Source organism: Zingiber officinale, chromosome 2B (assembly GCF_018446385.1).
Source record: "Zingiber officinale cultivar Zhangliang chromosome 2B, Zo_v1.1, whole genome shotgun sequence".
NCBI classification, from domain to species: Eukaryota; Viridiplantae; Streptophyta; class Magnoliopsida; order Zingiberales; family Zingiberaceae; genus Zingiber; species Zingiber officinale.
Genome location: NC_055989.1, coordinates 33,334,527 through 33,356,445, shown reverse-complemented (window position 1 = coordinate 33,356,445; position 21,919 = coordinate 33,334,527). Strand labels below are relative to the sequence as shown.

The following is a 21,919-nucleotide window of genomic DNA, read 5'->3' as shown; positions in this document are numbered from 1 at the left end:
TTTAAATTAAATTAAATTAAAATTAAATTAAAATTAAATTAAATTAATTTAAATAAAAATTAATTTAAATAAAAATTAATTAAAATTAAAATTAAATTAGTTTTAAAAGTTAAACTTTTTTTTTAACTTAAAAATTATTTTAAAAATTAAACTTAATTTTTTTAACTTAAAAATTATTTTAAAAATTAAACTAAATTTTTTTTAAGTTAAAAATTATTTTAAAAATTAAACTTAATTGTTTTAACTTAAAAATTATTTTAAAAATTAAACTTATTTTTTTAACTTAAACATTATTTTAAAAATTAACCTTTTTTTATCTTAAAAATTATTTTAAAAATTAAACTAATTTTTTTTTAACTTAAAATTATTTTTAAAATTAAACTTAATTTTTTTAACTTAAAAATTATTTTAAAAATTACACTTAATTTTTTTTAAACTTAAAAATTATTTTAAAAGTTAAATTTTTTTTTAACTTAAAAATTATTTTAAAAATTAAACTTTTTTTACTTAAAAATTATTTTAAAAATTAAACTAATTTTTTTTAACTTAAAAATTATTTTAAAAATTAAACTTAATTTTTTTTAACTTAAAATTTATTTTAAAAATTAAACTAATTTTTTTAACTTAAAAATAATTTTAAAAGTTAAACTTATGTTTTTTAACTTAAAAATTATTTTAAAAATTAAACTTAATTTTTTTTAACTTAAAAATTATTTTAAAAATTAAACTTTTTTTAACTTAAAAATTAACCTTTTTTTTAACTTAAAAATTATTTTAAAAATTAAACTAATTTTTTTTAACTTAAAAATTATTTTGAAAGTTAAACTTAAATTTTTTAAAAAAATTAATATAAAAATTAAATTTAAATTTTTTTAATTTATCTTAAAAATTAACCTTAAAAATAAATAAATAAATATATATATATATATATAAAACTTAAAAGTTTAGTCTAATAATTCAACTTACCTTTATCAAAAAATAACTATAAGTCCAATAGTTAGACTAACCTCAATTCTTACCTATTATAGGAAACTATGTGGATTTTGGATAGTGGTTGCTCCAAACATATGACCGAAGATCACACAAAATTCACTCAACTCACCTACAAAAGCCTAGGAATAGTTGCCTTTGGGAACAACGACAAACTCAAGGTAATTGGTATAGGTAATATCGAATTGAAAAATGACTTTATTATTACAAATGTTTTACTTGTTGAAAATTTCAAGTATAATCTTTTAAGTATCAGTCAACTGTGTGATACTAGGTATAAGGTTAGGTTTTTATCTACAGAATGCTTAATCAAACACCTAGACAACCCTAACATAAGCCTAAAAGGGTTTAGAAAAGACAGCATCTATGCAATCAACTTAACCACTTCTTCAATTAAGTGTTACTTAACACAAAAAGAAGAAACCTGGTTATGACATAGAAGGATGTCACACACAAATTTTAGAAATATAAGCAGACTAAATGGATTAGTTAGAGGTCTACCAAAATTACCTAACTTAGATTCAACCATATGTAATGCTTGTCAACAAGGTAAACAGACAAAATTCACACACAAACCAACTAATCAATCACAAACCAACTCAATATTAGAACTGTTACACTTAGACCTATTTGACTCACATGGAGTCAAATCAATAAATGGAAGTCTATACTGTCTAGTAATAATAGATGACTATTCTGGATTCACTAGGGTAAAATTTTTAAAAAATAAGGATGAAATGTTTGAAATTTTTACAAACTTTTGTAAACAAGTTGAAAATGAAAAGAACCTTAAAATTAAAATAATTAGAAGTGATAATGGGGGAGAATTTAAAAATCATAACTTTAACAAATTCTGTCTTGAAAATGGCTACCATCATGAATTTTCGTGCCCTAAAACCCCCCAACGAAATGAGATTGTAGAAAGAAAAAATAGAACCTTACTTGAAGCTTCTAGTGTAACGACCACCCTTCTTACTACTACTACTACTACTCTCTAAGAGTGACCGTTACTTAACTACTAACTCTACTTAACCTGTACGCTACTTAACTATGAGGAATCCCTACCGAAAAATTTCGATAGAGTTTCCCATATACCGGTGACCAAATCAACAATACAAACAGTGTATACTCAGCCACAGGCGGCTGGAACATATAATTACACAACCACGCAGTATAATAACTCAATAAGAAGAAGGAAACTACTCTAGCAATAGTAAACAGATAGTACTCCAATGATAAAACATAACAAGCTACAAGTGCGGAATAGACTCAATTACAATCTCAACTTCATCATAGCATTAAGGAGAAAAGAAAAGGAAACTCTAAACAGGTAAGTTTTAACAACTCCTTAGCAAACTCTTGATCTCTCCATAGTCCAGCCATCACACACCTTCATCACCACTACCTTGTCGCCTTCCTTTCATAATTTAGTTTTTCCTTTATCTGCAGTAGGAGGAAATGCAGTCTATAAGCATAAAGCTTAGTGAGCGCTATCTAACTCACAAAAACTCGATATGCATGTATCTAAATAAAACATGCTAAAACTGAAAGCTAACATGTAAAGCTACTCATGCTCATAAATAGCAAAGAAATCATACTAACTGAAATACTAAACATGTATAGCTAATCATGCTCATAAATAGTGAATAACAGTAAGCTAACTCATGCTCTTCTAATAGTAAAGAAACATATTGAAAGGCTAAACATGTAAGGCAAGTCTATACTATCATGCTAGCATAAAGAACTTAACTTACTGAATTCTAAACACCTTCTGTATCTTATTCCACTTGCTTAATACTTATACTTTTATACTTCAAAATAATAATAAACTTCTCTTGGGCCCGACATTGTACCAATTTACGCGCATCCTTAATAAGAGTCGAGATAGCTAATCCCGAAACTACTAAGGTACTTCTATGCGATCTTGTGCCTAGGGGCGATCTAGGAGCCCACCCAATGGACCTTGTGTCCGGTACATGCAATTAAAAAGTAAAATACTTATTTTCTTTTTAACTATTACTTCCTTATACTTGTTATTCTTTAATTCTCTTATAATAAAATGCCTTGGCATTTATTCAAACACTTAGTGTGCTTTTAATCCTAAACTTCTGAAATTTAGGATCAATTTAAGACCTTGGTCTTTTCTTACTTATAATCCCAAAAGGATTTAATGGAACACATATTCATTCCACTAAAATACATGGCTGTTCATCTTATTAAAATAGCATAGACAACTAACTATATGCTTTAGATTAAAGAGCTATTAAAAGCTAACTAACACATATAAGCATATGTATCAAAATCCAGAACATGATCAAGGACTATCCTGCTCACGGCAGCCACAAAAATACTAAACTACAGCTAAGAAAACCCCGAACTTCATGCCTACTGGAATAATAAACAGAATCTGCCAATGCTAAAAAAAAAAACTATTCATGCTCATTAAATTAGCACAAAAAGGTCTAAACAGAAAATGCTAAACATAGGGCTGATCATGTTTGTTAAATAGCAAAGAAAACTAATACTATGTACTCAGACTAAAGGTTGTTCGTGTCCTCTAAATAACACAAATAAAACTGCTCAAGCGCCTAAGGTGGCCAAGGGTAACTAAAACTGGAATGCTACATTTAGGTTGTTGATTATGCCACAACTATCTAATTTATTCTAGCACAATTTGAAAAGCTTTGACAACCAAAGATGAAGCATCAACTTCATTTTGCTGTAAAATTAAAACAAACTTAAATAACACCTTCACAGTTTAACCCTCATTGTAAAGCAACCCAAAATTTCCAATTATGCTTTATCAGATTGGTAAGGAACAATTCACGGTTTTAATTGCTTCATGAAAACCATAGTAGACAACCAAAAAGATACCAATGTGCTGCTAATAGGATAAATTGCTACTGGAAACCTAAATTTTGTAACTGTTCTTCATGCCTAACCTAAACTAATCCTTCTCTTCTTTCTTTTGGTTTCACGGCAGTAAACAAAGAAAAATACAAGCTTAATGAAACATGCTCCGAAATCTTTTAAGATACAGAACTATATATAACTACATATATATGTAACTATTTATTGTTATTTAATTCAATCTAGATGCTCAATTAAACTAAATCATCTCTTGATCCTTCTTTGAAACCCACGACAGCAACACCAAAATCGCAAGAACCAAAAGAAAACCAGCCAAACAACAGGAAGGCGCAGAAATACCAAATCAGAGCTCATTCGCAAATCAAGACTCGCGGAACTACTCCTACTGCAGGTGAGTAGCAACTCACCTTTGATTTTGGGACTTACAACCGGTAGAAGAAGCTTCTAATGCCTCTAGGATTTTGGAGAAGCTTCAAAATTCTGACCTCTTCCTCGTGGTTCCGTGCTCTCCTCGACGAGAGGATCATGACGGTGTATCTGGCTCTCGGAGAACCCCCCCTCGATCGGCCGCCGAAGTGAAGCTAGGGCTTCGTTTTTTTTTTTGTCTTCGCTCGGGCAAAATCGGTGTCGCACGGGATGGAAGAAGGGAGAAGAGATGGGATTAGGTCATGGGAAAACCGAACACCAACTTATCCCTTAGGTTATTTTCGGTTCCCACTATAGCTTATATATATTTTGTTCCCTATTTGATTAACAAAACTCCCGCGACTCACTTGGTTGTCCTGGTCCGGTTACAGCTTGGGTCGAGTCCGAGATCGCGGGTTCGAAACTCGGCTCGGCCTTTTTCTGAAACCTTTTATCTCGCTTATTTTTGCTCCTAAAGAACTACTTAAATACAATTGATTCGGGTTTTATTAACAAAACAACTGTTGATCACTTGGCTAGCCCGACCCACTAACAACTTGTACGAGCCGGAGGTCGTCGGGTCGAGCTTCGGCTCGGCCAAATTTCTGAAACATTTTTCCTAAGGTAATTCCGTTTCAACCTTAGCTTAAATATATTTCGTTCCATTTTTATTTATAAAACATTTGCGGAACAGTTGGCTAGCCGAATTCACTTAAGGCTTGGCTTAACCCGAGGTTCACGGTTCGAATCTCGGCTTGAACATTTTTTTTTTCAAACTTCTTTCGTTTTGTAAAAATACCAAACGACCTCCAAAAATTATGCAAAAATACTCTAAAAATCTCTAGAACATTTTAAAAGCATTTCCAGATATTTTTGAGGACATTTAGAACTCGAAATAGGAAAAATTGGGTCGTTACAATCCCCGATACCTTATAAAAAGTTCGTCCTCGAACTTAGAATAACTCTGGATATTTCTCTCTCATACTGTCCTCCCGCTTCCAAGTGACTTCCTCGTGGTTCTGGTTCTGCCAGATAACCTTCACTAGTGTCACTTCTTTATTTCTTAGTCTCTTGACTGCTCTGTCCACTATCTGTGTAGGTCTGCTCTCATAACTAAGATCCTCCTGGATCTGCACTGACTGAGGCTGAATCACTTGGCTAGGGTCGTGGAGACACTTCTTTAGCAGAGAGATATGAAATACATTATGTATTGCTGACATGTCCTGTGGTAAATCCAGCTTGTAAGCTACTTTCCCAATCCTTTCTGTGATCAGGTAAGGTCCTACATAACGAGGACTTAATTTGCCCTTCTTGCCAAATCTCATCACTCCCTTCATTGGAGCGACCTTGAGAAAAACTGAATCCCCTACTTGGAATTCAAGTGGCCTACAGCGTGTGTCAGCATAACTCTTTTGTCTACTCTGGGCAGTCTCAATTCTCTGTCTGATCTTCTGAATAGCCTGAGTAGTCTCATCTATCAGCTCTGTCTGATTGCCTAGTTCCACTTCCATCTCTCTTCTTTCACCTGCTTCTTGCCAGCAAATGGGTGATCTGTACTTCCTGCCATACAATGCCTCATAAGGATCCATCTTGATGGTGGCCTGATAGCTGTTGTTGTAGGCAAATTCAGCTAAGCACAGGTACTTACACCAACTTCCCTTGAAATCTAGTGCACAAGCTCTGAGCATATCTTCTAGAATCTGATTTACTCACTCTATCTGTCCATTAGTCTGAGGATGGAAGGCTGTGCTGAACTTGAGTTTGGTGCCTAGTGCAGTCTGAACACACTCCCAGAAGTGAGAGGTGAAGCGTCCATCTCTATCAGAAACAATAGATTTAGGAACTCCGTGAAGTCTGATCACCTCTTTAACGTACAGTTATGTCAACTGCTCTATAGAGTGAGACATCTTGATGGCTAGAAAATGAGCAGACTTGGTCAATCTGTCCACTATCACCCATATCGCATCATATCCATTTGTGGTTCTTGGGAGACCTGTTATGAAGTCCATGGATATGTCTTCCCACTTCCACTCTGGTATAGGAAGAGGCTGTAGAACTCCTCCTGGTCTCTGGTGTTTTGCTTTGACCCTCTGACATGTCAGGCAGGTACTGACATATTTAGCTACATCTCTTTTGAGTCCAGACCACCAGAACCTCTGTTTCACGTCTTGGTACATCTTGGTAGAACCAGGATGCATGGAGTAGGGTGTACTATGAGCTTCCTCTAAAATTTTCTTTCACAGCTCTTCATCATTGGGGACACAAAGGCGGCTCCCCTGATAAAGAATTCCACTGTCTGATACTCAAAACTCTGAATTTTCTTCTTTCTGTATCTCTTGCTTGATCTTCTGGATATCTGGATCTTCACTTTGCTTTCTCTGTATATCCTCAAGCAGGGTTGACTCTAAGGTTAATGCAGAGAGTTGCCGATAAATAATTTCCATTCCAAAGTCTGACAACTCCTTCTGTAGTGGTAGGGCTAATGATGACAAAGACATCAGGGATGCACTGGATTTTCTGCTTAGTGCATCTGCCACTTTATTAGCTTTGCCTGGATGGTAGAGGATTTCACAGTCGTAATCTTTGACCAACTCCAGCCACCTGCGCTATCTCATGTTTAAGTCCTTCTGAGTGAAGAAGTACTTAAGACTCTAATGATCTGTGAAGATTCTACACTGAACTCCATACAAATAATGTCGCCAGAGTTTAAGTGCAAAAACCACAGCTGCCAGCTCAAGATCATGAGTAGGGTAGTTCTTCTCATAATCTTTGAGTTGTCTGGAAGCATAAGCTATGACTTTTCCTTCTTGCATGAGTACAGCTCCTAAGCCCATCTTGGAAGCATCACTGTAGATGTCGAAACTCTTGTCGCTCTGTGGAACAGTCAGAATGGGAGCACTGATCAATCTCTTCTTTAGCTCTTGGAAACTCTGCTCACATTTATCTGACCATTCGAATCTTTTGTTCTTTCTGGTGAGGGCTGTATCCTGGAAAAGTCCTCCATGAACTTCCTATAGTACCCAGCTAAACCAAGGAAGCTTTTGATCTCTCTAACGTTCTTGGGTCCACTCCAGTTGTTGACCGCTTCCACTTTGGCTGGATCCACTTGAATACCTTCTTTAGAAATAATGTGACCTAAAAACGCCACCTGATTTAACCAGAACTCGCACTTTGAGAATTTAGCATAAAGCTTCTTTTGCTGAAGAGTCTGCAGTACCATCCTCAAGTGCGTGTCATGCTCCTCTGGGGTCCTTGAATAGACCAGAATGTCGTCGATGAATACGATGACAAATTTGTCAAGATATTCTCTGAACACTCTGTTCATCAGGTCCATGAAAAATGCAGGTGCATTAGTCATACCAAAAGACATGACTACGAACTCGTAGTGTCCGTATTTGGTCTTGAAAGCCGTTCTGGGTATATCCTTTTCCTTCACTTTCAACTGATGGTAACCAGAGCGCAGGTCTATCTTGGAGAACACTATTGCCCCTCTCAACTGATCAAATAAGTCGTCGATTCTGGGCAATGGATACTTGTTCTTGATGGTCACTTGATTCAGAGCCCTATAATCTATGCACATCAGCATAGATCCATCCTTCTTCTTGACAAACAACACAGGAGCTCCCCAAGGTGAGTGACTAGGGCGGATGAAGCCTTTGTCAAGTAGCTCCTGAAGTTGCTCTTGTAACTCTTTTAGCTCTGCTAGAGACATGCGGTATGGAGCTTTTGAAATTGGACTGGTACCAGGAACCAGTTCAATCTCAAACTCTACTTCTCTGTTGGGAGGTAGTCCAGGTAGGCCTTCTGGAAATACTTCTGGATACTCACCGACTACCCGAACATCTTCCTGCTTGGGTCTTTCTTGTTATCTTTGTCCTTCCAGTTCTGATTACTTGATTGGGTTCTCTGTTTCCCCACTGTCTTGTCTTCTATCTTGACTGGCTTGTGTTGCATTTGTTGTGGCTTGTGTTGCGTTCAGATAGTGCCCACTAATGCCCTGCTGACCAGCTCTTCACCAATCTATGGTCGGTGAGTTTCACTACTCACATTAGGTGTTATTTCTGGTCTCAGCATTAGGAGCATCAGTCTGACTCGTTCTTTCACTGTACTTACTAACTGTAGGCAAAGGTGAGCTAGCCTGTTAAATCTTTTAACCACTTCTTCTACTGGTAGGTCACCTTGTCTGAATTCCATAAGCTTCTCATTCTGTTTATTGGTGATCCGTTGACGGAAGACTTCTTCGTAAAACTCTGTCTCGAAGTCAACCCAGCTCATCTGGTTGACTGCTCTCTTACTCTTAACTCGCTCCCACCATATACAAGCATCTCCAGATAGGCAGAAAGAGGCACACTTACCCTTCTCGACTTCTGGTCAGTCAAGAAGCTCCATTGTGCTCTCAAGTGTCTTGAGCCAAGCCTGGGCATCCCAGGGCTCAGTCGTGCCTGAGAATCTTTCTGGTTTCAGCTTCAGCCACTAGATGAGGTATGCTTCGTGTCTTCTAGGTGTTGTGGCGATTTCTAGGGCAACCGATAGGACTTCATTCACCACTGGGGTCTCCACATTGATGGTTGGGGAAGTGGGAGGAGCGGGCTTCTGATTGGCCATTAGATTGGCAATCACTTGCTGCTGCTCGCTAATTATCTCTGAAGTTGAGCAACAACTTCAAAGAGAATAGGCCCAGGGGTTCTGGGCTCTTCGTTCTCCTGAACTCGGTCCTCAGTATGAACGGTACGGGGACGTCCTCTTCTTGACATCTAATTATGCAGAGGAAAAGGCTTGATAGCTTCTCTAACCCTTCTAATCATACTTATATATGAATATAGTAAAGGGAAACAAAATCTTCTATCTTACTTAAGCATTCAAAAACAAATACTCTATACTGCAGTTAATAATAAGGAAAGAAGAATAAAGAAAGAATTTAAATACTTTCTTACTTGGAGACGGCAAGGATGATGCTGATGTGTGTGTGATGCTGGAGAATGGAACACTGCTCTGATACCAACTGTAACGACCACCCTTCTTACTACTACTACTACTCTCTAAGAGTGACCGTTACTTAACTACTAACTCTACTTAATCGGTACGCTACTTAACTACGAGGAATCCCTACCGAAAAATTTCGATAGAGTTTCCCCTGTACCGGTGACCAAATCAATAATACAAACAGTGTATACTCAGCCACAGGCGGCTGGAACATATAATTACACAACCACGCAGTATAATAACTCAATAAGAAGAAGGAAACTACTATAGCAATAGTAAACAGATAGTACTCCAATGATAAAACATAACTAGCTACAAGTGCGGAATAGACTCAATTACAATCTCAACTTCATCATAGCATTAAGGAGAAAAGAAAAGGAAACTCTAAACAGGTAAGTTTTAACAACTCCTTAGCAAACTCTTGATCTCTCCATAGTCCAGCCATCACACACCTTCATCACCACCACCTTGTCGCATTCCTTTCATAATTTAGCTTTTACTTTATCTGCAGTAGGAGGAAATGCAGTCTATAAGCATAAAGCTTAGTGAGCGCTATCTAACTCACAAAAACTCGATATGCATGTATCTAAATAAAACATGCTAAAACTGAAAGCTAACATGTAAAGCTACTCATGCTCATAAATAGCAAAGAAATCATACTAACTGAAATACTAAACATGTATAGCTAATCATGCTCATAAATAGTGAATAACAGTAAGCTAACTCATGCTCTTCTAATAGTAAAGAAACATACTGAAAGGCTAAACATGTAAGGCAAGTCTATACTATCATGCTAGCATAAAGAACTTAACTTACTGAATTCTAAACACCTTCTGTATCTTATTCCACTTGCTTAATACTTATACTTTTATACTTCAAAATAATAATAAACTTCTCTTGGGCCCGGCATTGTACCAATTTGCGCGCATCCTTAATAAGAGTCGAGGTAGCTAATCCCAAAACTACTAAGGTACTTCTAGGCGATCTTGTGCCTAGGGGCGATCTAGGAGCCCACCCAATGGACATTGTGTCCGGTACATGCCATTAAAAAGTAAAATACTTATTTTATTTTTAACTATTACTTCCTTATACTTGTTATTCTTTAATTCTCTTATAATAAAATGCCTTGGCATTTATTTAAACACTTAGTGTGCTTTTAATCCTAAACTTCTGAAATTTAGGATAAATTTAAGACCTTGGTCTTTTCTTACTTATAATCCCAAAAGGATTTAATGGAGCACATATTCATTCCACTAAAATACATGGTTGTTCATCTTATTAAAATAGCAAAGACAACTAACTATATGCTTTAGATTAAAGAGCTATTAAAAGCTAACTAACACATATAAGCATATGTATCAAAATCCAGAACATGATCAAGGACTATCCTGCTCACGGCAGCCACAAAAATACTAAACTGCAGCTAAGAAAACCCCGAACTTCATGCCTACTGGAATAATAAACAGAATCTGCCAATGCTAAAAAAAAAAAACTATTAATGCTCATTAAATTAGCACAAAAAGGTCTAAACAGAAAATGCTAAACATAGGGCTGATCATGTTTGTTAAATAGCAAAGAAAACTAATACTATGTACTCAGACTAAAGGTTGTTCGTGCCCTCTAAATAACACAAATAAAACTGCTCAAGCACCTAAGGTGGCCAAGGGTAACTAAAACTGGAATGCTACATTTAGGTTGTTGATTTTGCCACAACTATCTAATTTATTCTAGCACAATTTGAAAAGCATTGACAACCAAAGATGAAGCATCAACTTCATTTTGCTGTAAAATTAAAACAAACTTAAATAACACCTTCACAGCTTAACCCTCATTGTAAAGCAACCCAAAATTTCCAATTATGCTTTATCAGATTGGTAAGGAACAATTCACGGTTTTAATTGCTTCATGAAAACTACAGTAGACAACCAAAAAGATACCAATGTGCTGCTAATAGGATAAATTGCTACTGGAAACCTAAATTTTGTAACTGTTCTTCATGCCTAACCTAAACTAATCCTTCTCTTCTTTCTTTTGGTTTCACGACAGTAAACAAAGAAAAATACAAGCTTCATGAAACATGCTCCGAAATCTTTTAAGATACAGAACTATATATAACTACATATATATGTAACTATTTATTGTTATTTAATTCAATCTAGATGCTCAATTAAACTAAATCATCTCTTGATCCTTCTTTGAAACCCACGGCAGCAACACCAAAATCGCAAGAACCAAAAGAAAACCAGCGGAACAACAGGAAGGCGCAGAAATACCAAATCAGAGCTCATTCGCAAATCAAGACTCGCGGAACTACTCCTACTGCAGGTGAGTAGCAACTCAACTTTGCTTTTTGGACTTACAACCGGTAGAAGAAGCTTCTAATACCTCTAGGATTTTGGAGAAGCTTCAAAATTCTGACCTCTTCCTCGTGGTTTCGTGCTCTCCTCGACGAGAGGATCATGACGGTGTATCTGGCTCTCGGAGAACCCCCCTCGATCGGCCGGCGAAGTGAAGCTAGGGCTTCATTTTTTTTTTGTCTTCGCTCGGGCAAAATCGGCGTCGCACGGGATGGAAGAAGGGAGAAGAGATGGGATTAGGTCACGGGAAAACCGAACACCAACTTATCCCTTAGGGCGTGTTTGGTTCGGGGTTATCCTTGATAACCCTGGTTATCTATCTAAGGTTATCAAGAAAACCTTTGTTTGGTTTAGGGAATCAACGATTCCCAAGTCATAATGTATGCCTGACACGTCAGCAATTTGGGCATCCAACCCAGAATCGAAAAACCTGAGAAAAGCAAGGTTTTTCTTGATTCCGGGGTTAACGATTTTTTTAAGATGAAATTAACCTCTAATTTTTACTGATTGTGACAAAAATAACCCTCCAAGTTTAGCAAATATCAATTTGCCACCGACGCTAGAAAACCGAAACGAAAACCCACCCCGTATTCGCGTGTTCGCTTAGTCACCGAAACCCTAGCGCAGCGGCGATCCTCTTGCGGCGAACCTCCTTGCGGCGATCCTCCGTGTGGCGATCTAGCAGCGTTCTTCCCTGTCGCGAAGGCATCCCCACTCGCGAACTCTTTCCCCCTTCGTGAAGAGCCCTAGCGGCTTCCCCCTCGGAAGGCGCCCCACTCGCAAACATTCCCCACTCCTCTTCTTGAAAAGGTATGATCTTCAACCTCCGTTTGCATGGAGAGACATCTTAAAGTAGGTTTGCTAGCTTCATGGTACTTCATCCAAGGAAAATAGAAAACTCAGATCATTGTGCTTCCTTAGTTGATCAACAATAGGTGAACAAAGATTATTCACAATTTCACAAGGTTTGATTTGACAAAAAATGTCAATTTGAGGGATAGAAAAGGAAACCTGTAACCAAGGCTTTAACTAAAACAAAATATTTCAACAACTAATGTGTAACCTTTAGACTCAATTAAAAGGAAAATAGCAATAATCCTCTCCTTGTCTCATCAGGGGCAGTTTTTCTGCATAGCAAGTTAATCAGAAGGGCTTGATTGGCATGTTAATATATAAATGGACTAGTGTTCAATTAGTGGTTAAAGTAGTTCCTTGTCTTAGTGTTCCCAGACGAGTGGGGCAGGAATGGTTCAGTTTGAATTGGTGAAAATGGGAAGGACTTTAGGAATATAGGAAATGAAAATTGAATTCAAACAGAGGCTTCATTTGGAGTATTTGAAGACTGAAATATATAACCAGGAAGCACACACTAAACACAGGTTATATATATATATATATATATATATATATATATATATTTTTTTTTTGCTTAGTACTTCCAACTAAAATGGTAGGTAGCACCTCCTTTCTATTTTTTAGTGGTTTTATTAGCTCATTTCTATGTTTTGTGTATTTAGCTATAGTATCTAGAAAAGTTGTTACTGGTTTATTAGTTATCTACTTCAATGAGATTTTTCTCTTGTTCTTTTTTATATTCAAGAGTATTATTAGTTTTCCAGTTTTATTAGAAGTTGGGATTTTTCACCTTGCTAATTTACTGTTTGGTTCATTGTCCTATTTACATGATAGGCTAATATGGCTCGATTAGCAATAAGGCAAGAGATGAAGATGATTTCTGTACTCATTATGCGCATGAAGATAATGGAAACCAAGTTATTTATGCTTTTATCGTTGGCAATGATCTTATCTATTAAAAGAAGGAGTGCTAGATTGAGGAGGAGCATATCATATACTTATCAGGCATTGTCTAGATATAATATTAGATCTATAAACTTAAATGAGATGAGTTTTTATAGTGATCGACAATGTGTTGATAACTGTAGGATGGATAGAAGGTCTTTAGCCAAACTTTGTTATTTGCTAACGACTGATGGAAAATTGAAAGGAAACAGAAATATGTCAATTAGTGAACTTGTAATATCTTTTCTTCACATTATTGCACATAATGTGAAGAATAGGATCCTAAAACGCCAAACAGCTAGATCCGGTGAGACAGTTAGTAGGCAATTTCATTTAGTTTTGAACTCCGTTCTACGGTTACACAATATTTTGCTTAAAAAGCCAGAACCAATCCCAGAAAATTGCACGGATGAGAGGTGGAAATGGTTTAAGGTACAAGTACATAATTTCTATCATTTTAGTTTTTTAATCAATTTAATGTGCATAATAAAAATAATTTGATTTTATGATACTTCTTTGAGTGTAGGGTTGTTTGGGAGCATTAGATGGGACTTATATTAATGTCAATGCCCCAATAGATGATAAACCTAGGTATCGAACGAGAAAAGGTGAAATTGCAACTAATGTCTTGGGAGTATGCACACCGAACATGCAATTTAGCTATATCCTACCGGGTTAGGAAGGATCTGCGGCAGATGGTAGAGTCTTAAGGGATGCTATTAGTAGGAGGAATGACTTGAAGATTCCTCAAGGTAATTAAGTTATAATTATAGTAAAAAATAATAGTCACTTATAATACCGTTAACAAATATTTGGTTTTTTTTATATATTAATACTTGTTGACTTGTAATATATATAGGTTGTTATTATTTGTGTGATGCTGGATACACAAATGGGGAAGGATTTTTGGCGCCATATAGAGGTCAAAGGTACAACTTGACTGAATGGAGGCAAGGTTACCAACCAGCGACAGCCAAAGAATACTTTAATATGAAACACTCTCAAGCGAGAAATTGCATTGAGAGGTGTTTTGGCATTTTAAAAGCTAGATGGGCTATATTGAGAGATAAGTCATTTTATTCTGTTAAGACTCAGTGTAGGATTATTTCTGCTTGTTGTATTCTCCATAATTTCATAAGGTATGAAATGGCAATTGATCCGATAGAGACTGAGCTTAAGTCAAATGAAATTGATGATGCTGCTGGTGCTGATGCTGCTGATGCTGATGATGATGATGAGTTGATCAGGCATTGTGAGACTAGTTCTGCTTGGACTGAATGGAGAGACAAGCTTGCAGATGATATGTTCATGAGCTGGCAATCATCAACTCATTAAATTTAATGTTCTTTCTTGAAATTTAGGTTTCATTTCCATGTACTGAACTATTTGATTATGTTGTATTTGAGTTTATTATCCATTTGGATCATTTGAACAATTTGATTAAGTTTGAACTATTTGATTATATCTGCATTTTGTATATTATTCATTTGAACAATTTGATTATGTTTTATGCAAGAACAATGTGTTATTTGGATTGTTTAATTTCAGCTTTCAATGGAAGGAAAGATACCAAAAATAGTTGAACAAGTAGAAAGTTCAATGGCACCGAAATTCAAAAGAAAAACTCAAAACACCAAACACTTGTGGACAAAACAAGAGGATGCTGTATTAGTTGACTGCCTTGTTGAGTTAAGCAAAGATTCAGCTTGGAAGAGCGAGAATGGTTTTCGAACTGGATACTTGCTACATTTAGAGAAACTCATGGCTGCTAAATTGCCATCAAGCAATTTGAAGGCTACTCCTCATATTGAGTCAAGGTATAAGCTACTGAAGAGACAATTCCATGCTATCACCAAGATGTTGAATCATAGCAGTGGATTTGGATGGAACGATGTTGAGAAGTGTATCATTACAACAAAAGATGTATTTGATGAGTGGGTTAAGGTAACTTTGCCTACTTTGTGTATTTTCATTTCTTTGATAATTGTGGGGTTTTTTGCTAATGATATGTTTTTAATTTAGAGTCATCCAGCTGCTATTGGTTTAAGAAACAAAGAGTTCCCCCACCTTGATGATTTGATGTTTGTGTGGGGGAAAGATCGTGCCACAGGAGCTAATGCAGAAACCCCATCTGATGCAGTAGAAGAAATAAATTTATGCGATGAAGAGACTGACACATTTGAGCATGAAAAAGATGCACATACTGAATGTCAAAAAGATGAAGAATCTGATCATGCCAACCAAGCAATAAGGAAATCTGAGACTCTAGATTCATCAATTTGTCCATCAAACAAGAAGTTAACCACTAGAAAGAGAAAAGGAAAGGCTGATGATGCTTTAGATGACTTGGTGGGAGAGATTCACAAGTATGTTATTGCTGTTAATGAGGCTAATGAGGAGATGAAGGGAATTTCCACCTACTTCAAAAAACAAACTGAGAGTGGTGATAGAAAAATGAAGATATATGATGAGCTAATAGAACTTTCTGAATTCTCTGAGCAAGAAATTATGGATGTCGGAGAGTATATTCTCAAGGATGAACACAAGATTGACAACTTCTTTGCACTGCCAAAGGCATTTAGGAGAAAGTATGTTATAAAGTAACTTAATGAGATCCATCCAAAATAAATTAAATATTTGAATTAGGTTTTTGGTACTTATGGTTTGATATACTTTGGATTGAACTTGGATGTATCTTTTTGTTTGGATTGAACTTGGATGAATTTTTTTGTTTGGATTGAACTTGGATGTTATTGGATTGAACTTGGATGTTATTGGATGAATCTTTTTTTGTTTAGATTGAACTTGCATGACCAGTTCCATGGATCTAGAATCATGATTTTAGATTTCATTTTTTGTTTTAGATTTTCATTTTTCTTTTTCAGTTGTGGAATGCATTTGATACTTCAAGTGAGAAGTTAGCTGAGACATCTGCTCATGGTCTACCTCTGAATGGTAGACCATGGATTTTTGCATCTAAGCTTGCACTGTATGATCTTCATGTAAAACAGACTGTTTCAGAGGTGATACCATGTTTTTTTCCTAAGGGATGTTTCTACTATCTTTAAGATTTCTTGATTTTCAAATTGTTTTGTAGAACAATAATGATGGGTTTCAAAATTTTGCCCTAAATAGATTGAACTTTTCAAATTGGTTTTTTTCCTAAGGGATGTTTCCTAAGGGATTGAACTTTTTCTCCGATGGTTGAACCATTTATGGTATGTTTCTACCACATTTGTTTCTTCCTTCCCTGAAGGTAAATTTTACATGATGATTGTTTCTACTGTACCATTTTTTGTTGTATCCATCATTCATATTTCATTTTATTAATGTTCAGGGGAGGTGCAAGGAGTACCTATGCACGGACGGAGCACACATTACGCGTAAGTTGTGGTTATCATTTCGTAATACAAGTTATGGTCAGAATATTCTTCATTATGATAATGGGGACTAATATCTGCAGAACTTTACTCCCCAAGGCCACGGTGCATCTGTTGACAAAAATCCATTTGCATAAAGTTTGGGACCAACTGCAGAATCTATGGCTTCAGTTAAAGTTTGCATATCTGGATTAACTTTTTGATTGAATCATCTACCCTCATATGTATGTTTGCAAAAGTCAGTTGTTGAAAGCTGGTGTGAAAACACATGGTTCATATTTTGTTCACGACCACATTTGCCCTTTGATCCTACTTCAAGTCAGCCAAAATCTGGATAGCTAAAGGCTTAATAGGTGGCGCACTCATGATGTTGAATATCTCCTTAACGTTGTGTCGTCATTCTTGGATTCATGGGTTTGAATATCTCTTTAACGTTGAATATGGGCCCGAGCTCAGCGTCTTCCTAGTTAGAATATAATTATTACTACTGTAATGTGTACGTGTAATCTATCTATGTGTGTATGGCCATTGTGTACGCGTACAAAGCAGATTAATTAGCGTCGTCGTTCTTGTGTATTGTGTTGTAATTTAGTCTTATATCATAACTAATTAGATTGGAAGATTGGTTACTTATCAGCACAAGGTAAGGATCAGAATGGTTAAACATTAAAAATTTAAAAAATACAAAAAAAAAACAAAAAAAAATAGAAAAAACATTAAAAAATAAAAAAAAATACAAAAAACATAAAAATAGGAAAACATTAAAAAATTTAAAAAATACAAAAAAATAGAAAAACGTAAAAAATAATAAAAAATGTTAAAAAACATTTAAAAAATTAAAAATGTAAAAAATCCTAAAATTTTTTAAAAACCTAAAGAATAAAAATAAAAAAAAGTAAACAAATAAAAAAAACTTTAAAAAATTTAAAAACTAAAAAACATAAAAACATAAAAAAATAAATAAAAAAATAAAAATATATATATAAATAAAAAATGAAAATATAGTAAAATATAATAGAGTTTAAATAATAATAATAATAATATTATTATTATTATTATTATTATTATTATTATTATGTATAGTTGGTTTTGTAACTAAGGGTAATATAGTAAAATACTAAACTAGGTTATTCATTAAAACCTTCAAACAAACATGTTTTTGTTGCATTACTTATATTGAACCAAACAACATTTGGTTATGTTTTATTCCCCATAACCTTGGTTATGTGATTACTTGGTAATCACATAACCAAGGTTATACATGATAACTTGAACCAAACGCACCCTTAGGTTATTTTCGGTTCCCACTATAGCTTATATATATTTTGTTCCCTATTTGATTAACAAAACTCCCGCGGCTCACTTGGTTGTCCTGGTCTGGTTACAGCTCGGGTCGAGTCCGAGATCGCGGGTTCGAAACTCGGCTCGGCCCTTTTTCTGAAACCTTTTATCTCGCTTATTTCTGCTCCTAAAGAACTACTTAAATACAATTGATTCGGGTTTTATTAACAAAACAACTGCTGATCACTTGGCTAGCCCGACCCACTAACAACTTGTTCAAGCCGAAGATCGCCGGGTCAATCTTCGGCTTGGCTAAATTTCTGAAACCTTTTTCCTAAGGTAATTCCGTTTCAACCTTAGCTTAAATATATTTCGTTCCATATTTATTTACAAAACATTTGCGGAATAGTTGGCTAGCCGAATTCACTTAAGGCTTGGTTTAACCCGAGGTTCACGGTTCGAATCTTGGCTTGAACATTTCTTTTTGCAAACTTCTTTCGTTTTGTAAAAATATCAAACGACCTCCAAAAATTACACAAAAATACTCTAAAAATTTCTAAAAATCTCTAGAACATTTTAAAAGCATTTCCAGATAATTTTGAGGACATTTAGAACTCGAAATAGGAAAAATTGGGTCGTTACATCTAGAACGATGTTAAATGAATACAACTTACCTAAATATTTTTGGGCAGAAGCTGTTAGTACAACTTGCTATGTACAAAACAGAACAATACTAAATAAAACCCATAACAAAACATTGTTCGAAGTTTATTATAATAAACAACCCAATATAAAATACTTTAAAGTATTTGGGTGCCTAGCTTTCATCTTAAACACAAGAGAACACTTAGGAAAATTCACCTCTAAAGTTGAAAATAGAATTTTTTTAGGCTACTCCTTAAATAGTAGAGGCTACAGGATTTATAATAAGGTTACCTTAAGAATTGAAGAAACTACTAATGTGAAATTTGAAGAATCCAATCAAAACCTAGAACAAACACAACTTCAACCAATTGACTTTGTTCAAGAAAATAATAACTCTGAAGGAATCAACCAAATTCTAAATCATGAAGAAGAAGAACAACCTCAGGAGAGTCAACCCCCTAGAACTGTAAGAGTCAACCCAAATCACCCAACTGATCAAATAATTGGTGACCCAGATCTTAGAGTTCAAACTAGATCATCATTTAGAAATCTAAGTCAAATATCTTTAATCTCAAAAATTGAACCCAAAACCATAGCTGAATCACTACTTGACCCAGATTGGGTCATAGCTATGCAAGAAGAATTAGCTCAATTTGAGCGTAATAAATTTTGGGACTTGGTACCACCACCCAAGAATAAAAAAGTAACAGAAACAAAATGAGTATTTAGAAACAAATTAAGTGAAACTGGAGAAATTACTAGAAATAAGGCCATACTAGTTGCTAAGGGGTTTAGTCAAGTAGAAGGACTTGACTATGATGAAACATATGCCTCAGTGGTTAGACTAGAGTCCATTAGGATGTTACTAAGTTATGCAGCACACAAAGGGTTTAGACTATACCAAATGGATGTTAAGTCAGCATTCCTAAATGGACTAATAAAAGAAGAAGTCTACGTAGGACAACCACCTGGGTTTGAGAGTATAGAACACCCTGATTATGTCTATAAATTGAAGAAAGCCTTATATGGACTTAAGCAAGCACCTAGGGCATGGTATGAAAGACTAACCTCTTATCTAATCTCTAAAGGGTTTAACCAAGGTCAAATTGACCCAACCTTATTTGTCAAATTAATAAAAGAAGATATTTTTATAGCACAAATTTATGTAGATGATATAATCTTTGGTTTAACAAATTCAGAATTTTTAGATGAATTTACAAGTTTAATGGAACACGAGTTTGAAATGAGTCTGGTAGGCAAATTAACCTATTTTTTAGGATTACAAATCAAACAGACAAATGAAGGTAACTACATTTATGAACAAAAATATACAAAGGAATTACTAAAAAAATTTAGAATGAAAAACACCAAAGAGATAAAAACACCTATGGCAGTAAACACAATCCTAGATGATGACACCAATGAAAAACCAGTTGATTTAAAATACTATAGGAGTGTCATAGGTAGCCTACTATACTTAACTGCAAGTCGACCAGATATCTTATTTGCAGTTAGTATGTGTGCTAGATACCAAACCTGTGCTAAAGAATCTCATTTGACTCAAGTCAAAAGAATCTTTAGATACTTTAAAGGAACAACAAATGTAGGTATTTGGTATCCTAGGACTAATAATTTTGAATTAATAGGGTACTCTAACTCAGATTATGCTGGATGTAAATTAGACCACAAAAGCACTAGTGACGGATGCCAATTACTGGGTCCATCACTTGTCAGCTGGTTTAGTAGAAAGCAACACTGTGTTGCCCTATCCATAACTGAGTCAGAATATATAGCTATAGGAGAGTGCGTTACACAATTATTATGGATGATGCACACCCTAAAAGACTTTAACTTGAACCTTACAAATGTATGTAAAAGTCTTAATTGATAACATTAGCTCAATTAACCTAACAAAAAATCCAGTGCATCATTCCAGAACTAAACACATTGAAATTAGGCATCACTTTAGGGTGACATTGAACTCAATTACATTGAGTCCAAGTCCAATTTAGCTGACATATTCACAAAACCACTCCCTGAAAGTGAATTTAGCAATCTACGTAAAAAATTAGGGATGTGTTTAATATACTAGGATTTTTAAAATTCAAAACTATTTTAAAATTGACTGTTTCAAATTCTAGGTTAAAATTGTTTTATTTTTTCAAAACTTTCCTACTTTTAGAATTTCAAAACAATTTTAGCCTTAGCCTAGAAAAATCCCCTTAGAAATCATGTTCCCCTAGACTAGTATTTGAGCATCTCACCAACATCCTAGGTTTACCTTGCTTGTGATTGACGAACATAGAAAGGGGTGAGATGCATAGGCCAGTTGCCTGGACTTAAGATGCTTATGTCAGTGCATCAATATAAGTCTAGGCGTTAAATACCAAACATATATTAATCAAGTTAAGTTATTCAGTTTAGTCAACCGCTAACTGATTACAATGAACTTAACTTGACTAACTAAGTGAAAGCTGTCATGCCCCGAGAAAATCCCTGTCCGAAGAAATTTCGGCAACACCTCCCCTGTACGGGTGACAATCTGAAGAATTTCTACCGACACAATATACATCAGCCACATGTGGCTGGAATATATACACAACCACGCAGTTAATAATCTTAGCCGACACGGCTGGACAAATATAACAACAACCACGCAGTTATATATATTTTTATCATCCCACTCGGCTGAAATCAAAACCAACACAGCGGAAAAACATAAATACAAGCTCATACAAAACAAAACAAAACACTGCTAGCCGACTAGGCTTACACCACACAACAACATAACACTCCAGAAACAAAACCGGAACACAAAGCCAAATACACAAATTTCGTATAGCAAAACAAAATAAACACAAGCGGAGACAGGTCTTCTGATGTGACGTGGGGACCAGCAGACAGGATACTCCAAGCGACTCCATAAACAACCTGGTACCTGGAAAAGATAGTGTCCATGCGGGTGAGTTCAACAACTCAGCGAATACCAATAGACATGCCTAGTAAGATATATCTAACAACAATAAACATGGAATACAACTTCCTAATCATATATAGGAAAAATGCAAAACTGAAAGGTAACTAAGGAAGCTGTTCTCACCAGGAACTCCTATCCAGAACAAAAGGGTCATCAACTCGAGAGTGTCATAAATCCTGTATGCATGTCAAACATATGCATCCAACCAAATGCAGCAAATAAATATAGCA

At 35.3% G+C, this 21,919-nt stretch overlaps 1 protein-coding gene across 1 annotated transcript; it reads left to right on the top strand.

Annotated features, from left to right (window-relative positions):
- The first annotated feature begins 13,550 nt into the window (after window positions 1–13,550).
- On the top strand, window positions 13,551–16,010 carry LOC122048232. The gene is made up of 8 exons (XM_042609827.1): window positions 13,551–13,838; window positions 13,933–14,040; window positions 14,086–14,158; window positions 14,266–14,431; window positions 14,546–14,722; window positions 14,768–14,780; window positions 14,955–15,350; window positions 15,429–16,010. The coding sequence occupies exons 1-8, from the start codon at window positions 13,551–13,553 to the stop codon at window positions 16,008–16,010; spliced, it is 1,803 nt and encodes a 600-aa protein (XP_042465761.1).
- The last annotated feature ends 5,909 nt before the right edge of the window (window positions 16,011–21,919 follow it).

Bases quoted from the DNA above. Each gene is read 5' to 3' on its own strand.
- LOC122048232 (XM_042609827.1), top strand. From the start codon at position 13,551: ATGGATAGAAGGTCTTTAGCCAAACTTTGTTATTTGCTAACGACTGAT. The intron at 13,839-13,932 runs GTACAAGTACAT...CTTTGAGTGTAG, and splicing joins AGAGGTGGAAATGGTTTAAG to GGTTGTTTGGGAGCATTAGA. The intron at 14,432-14,545 runs GTGTTTTGGCAT...TAATTTCATAAG, and splicing joins GCGAGAAATTGCATTGAGAG to GTATGAAATGGCAATTGATC.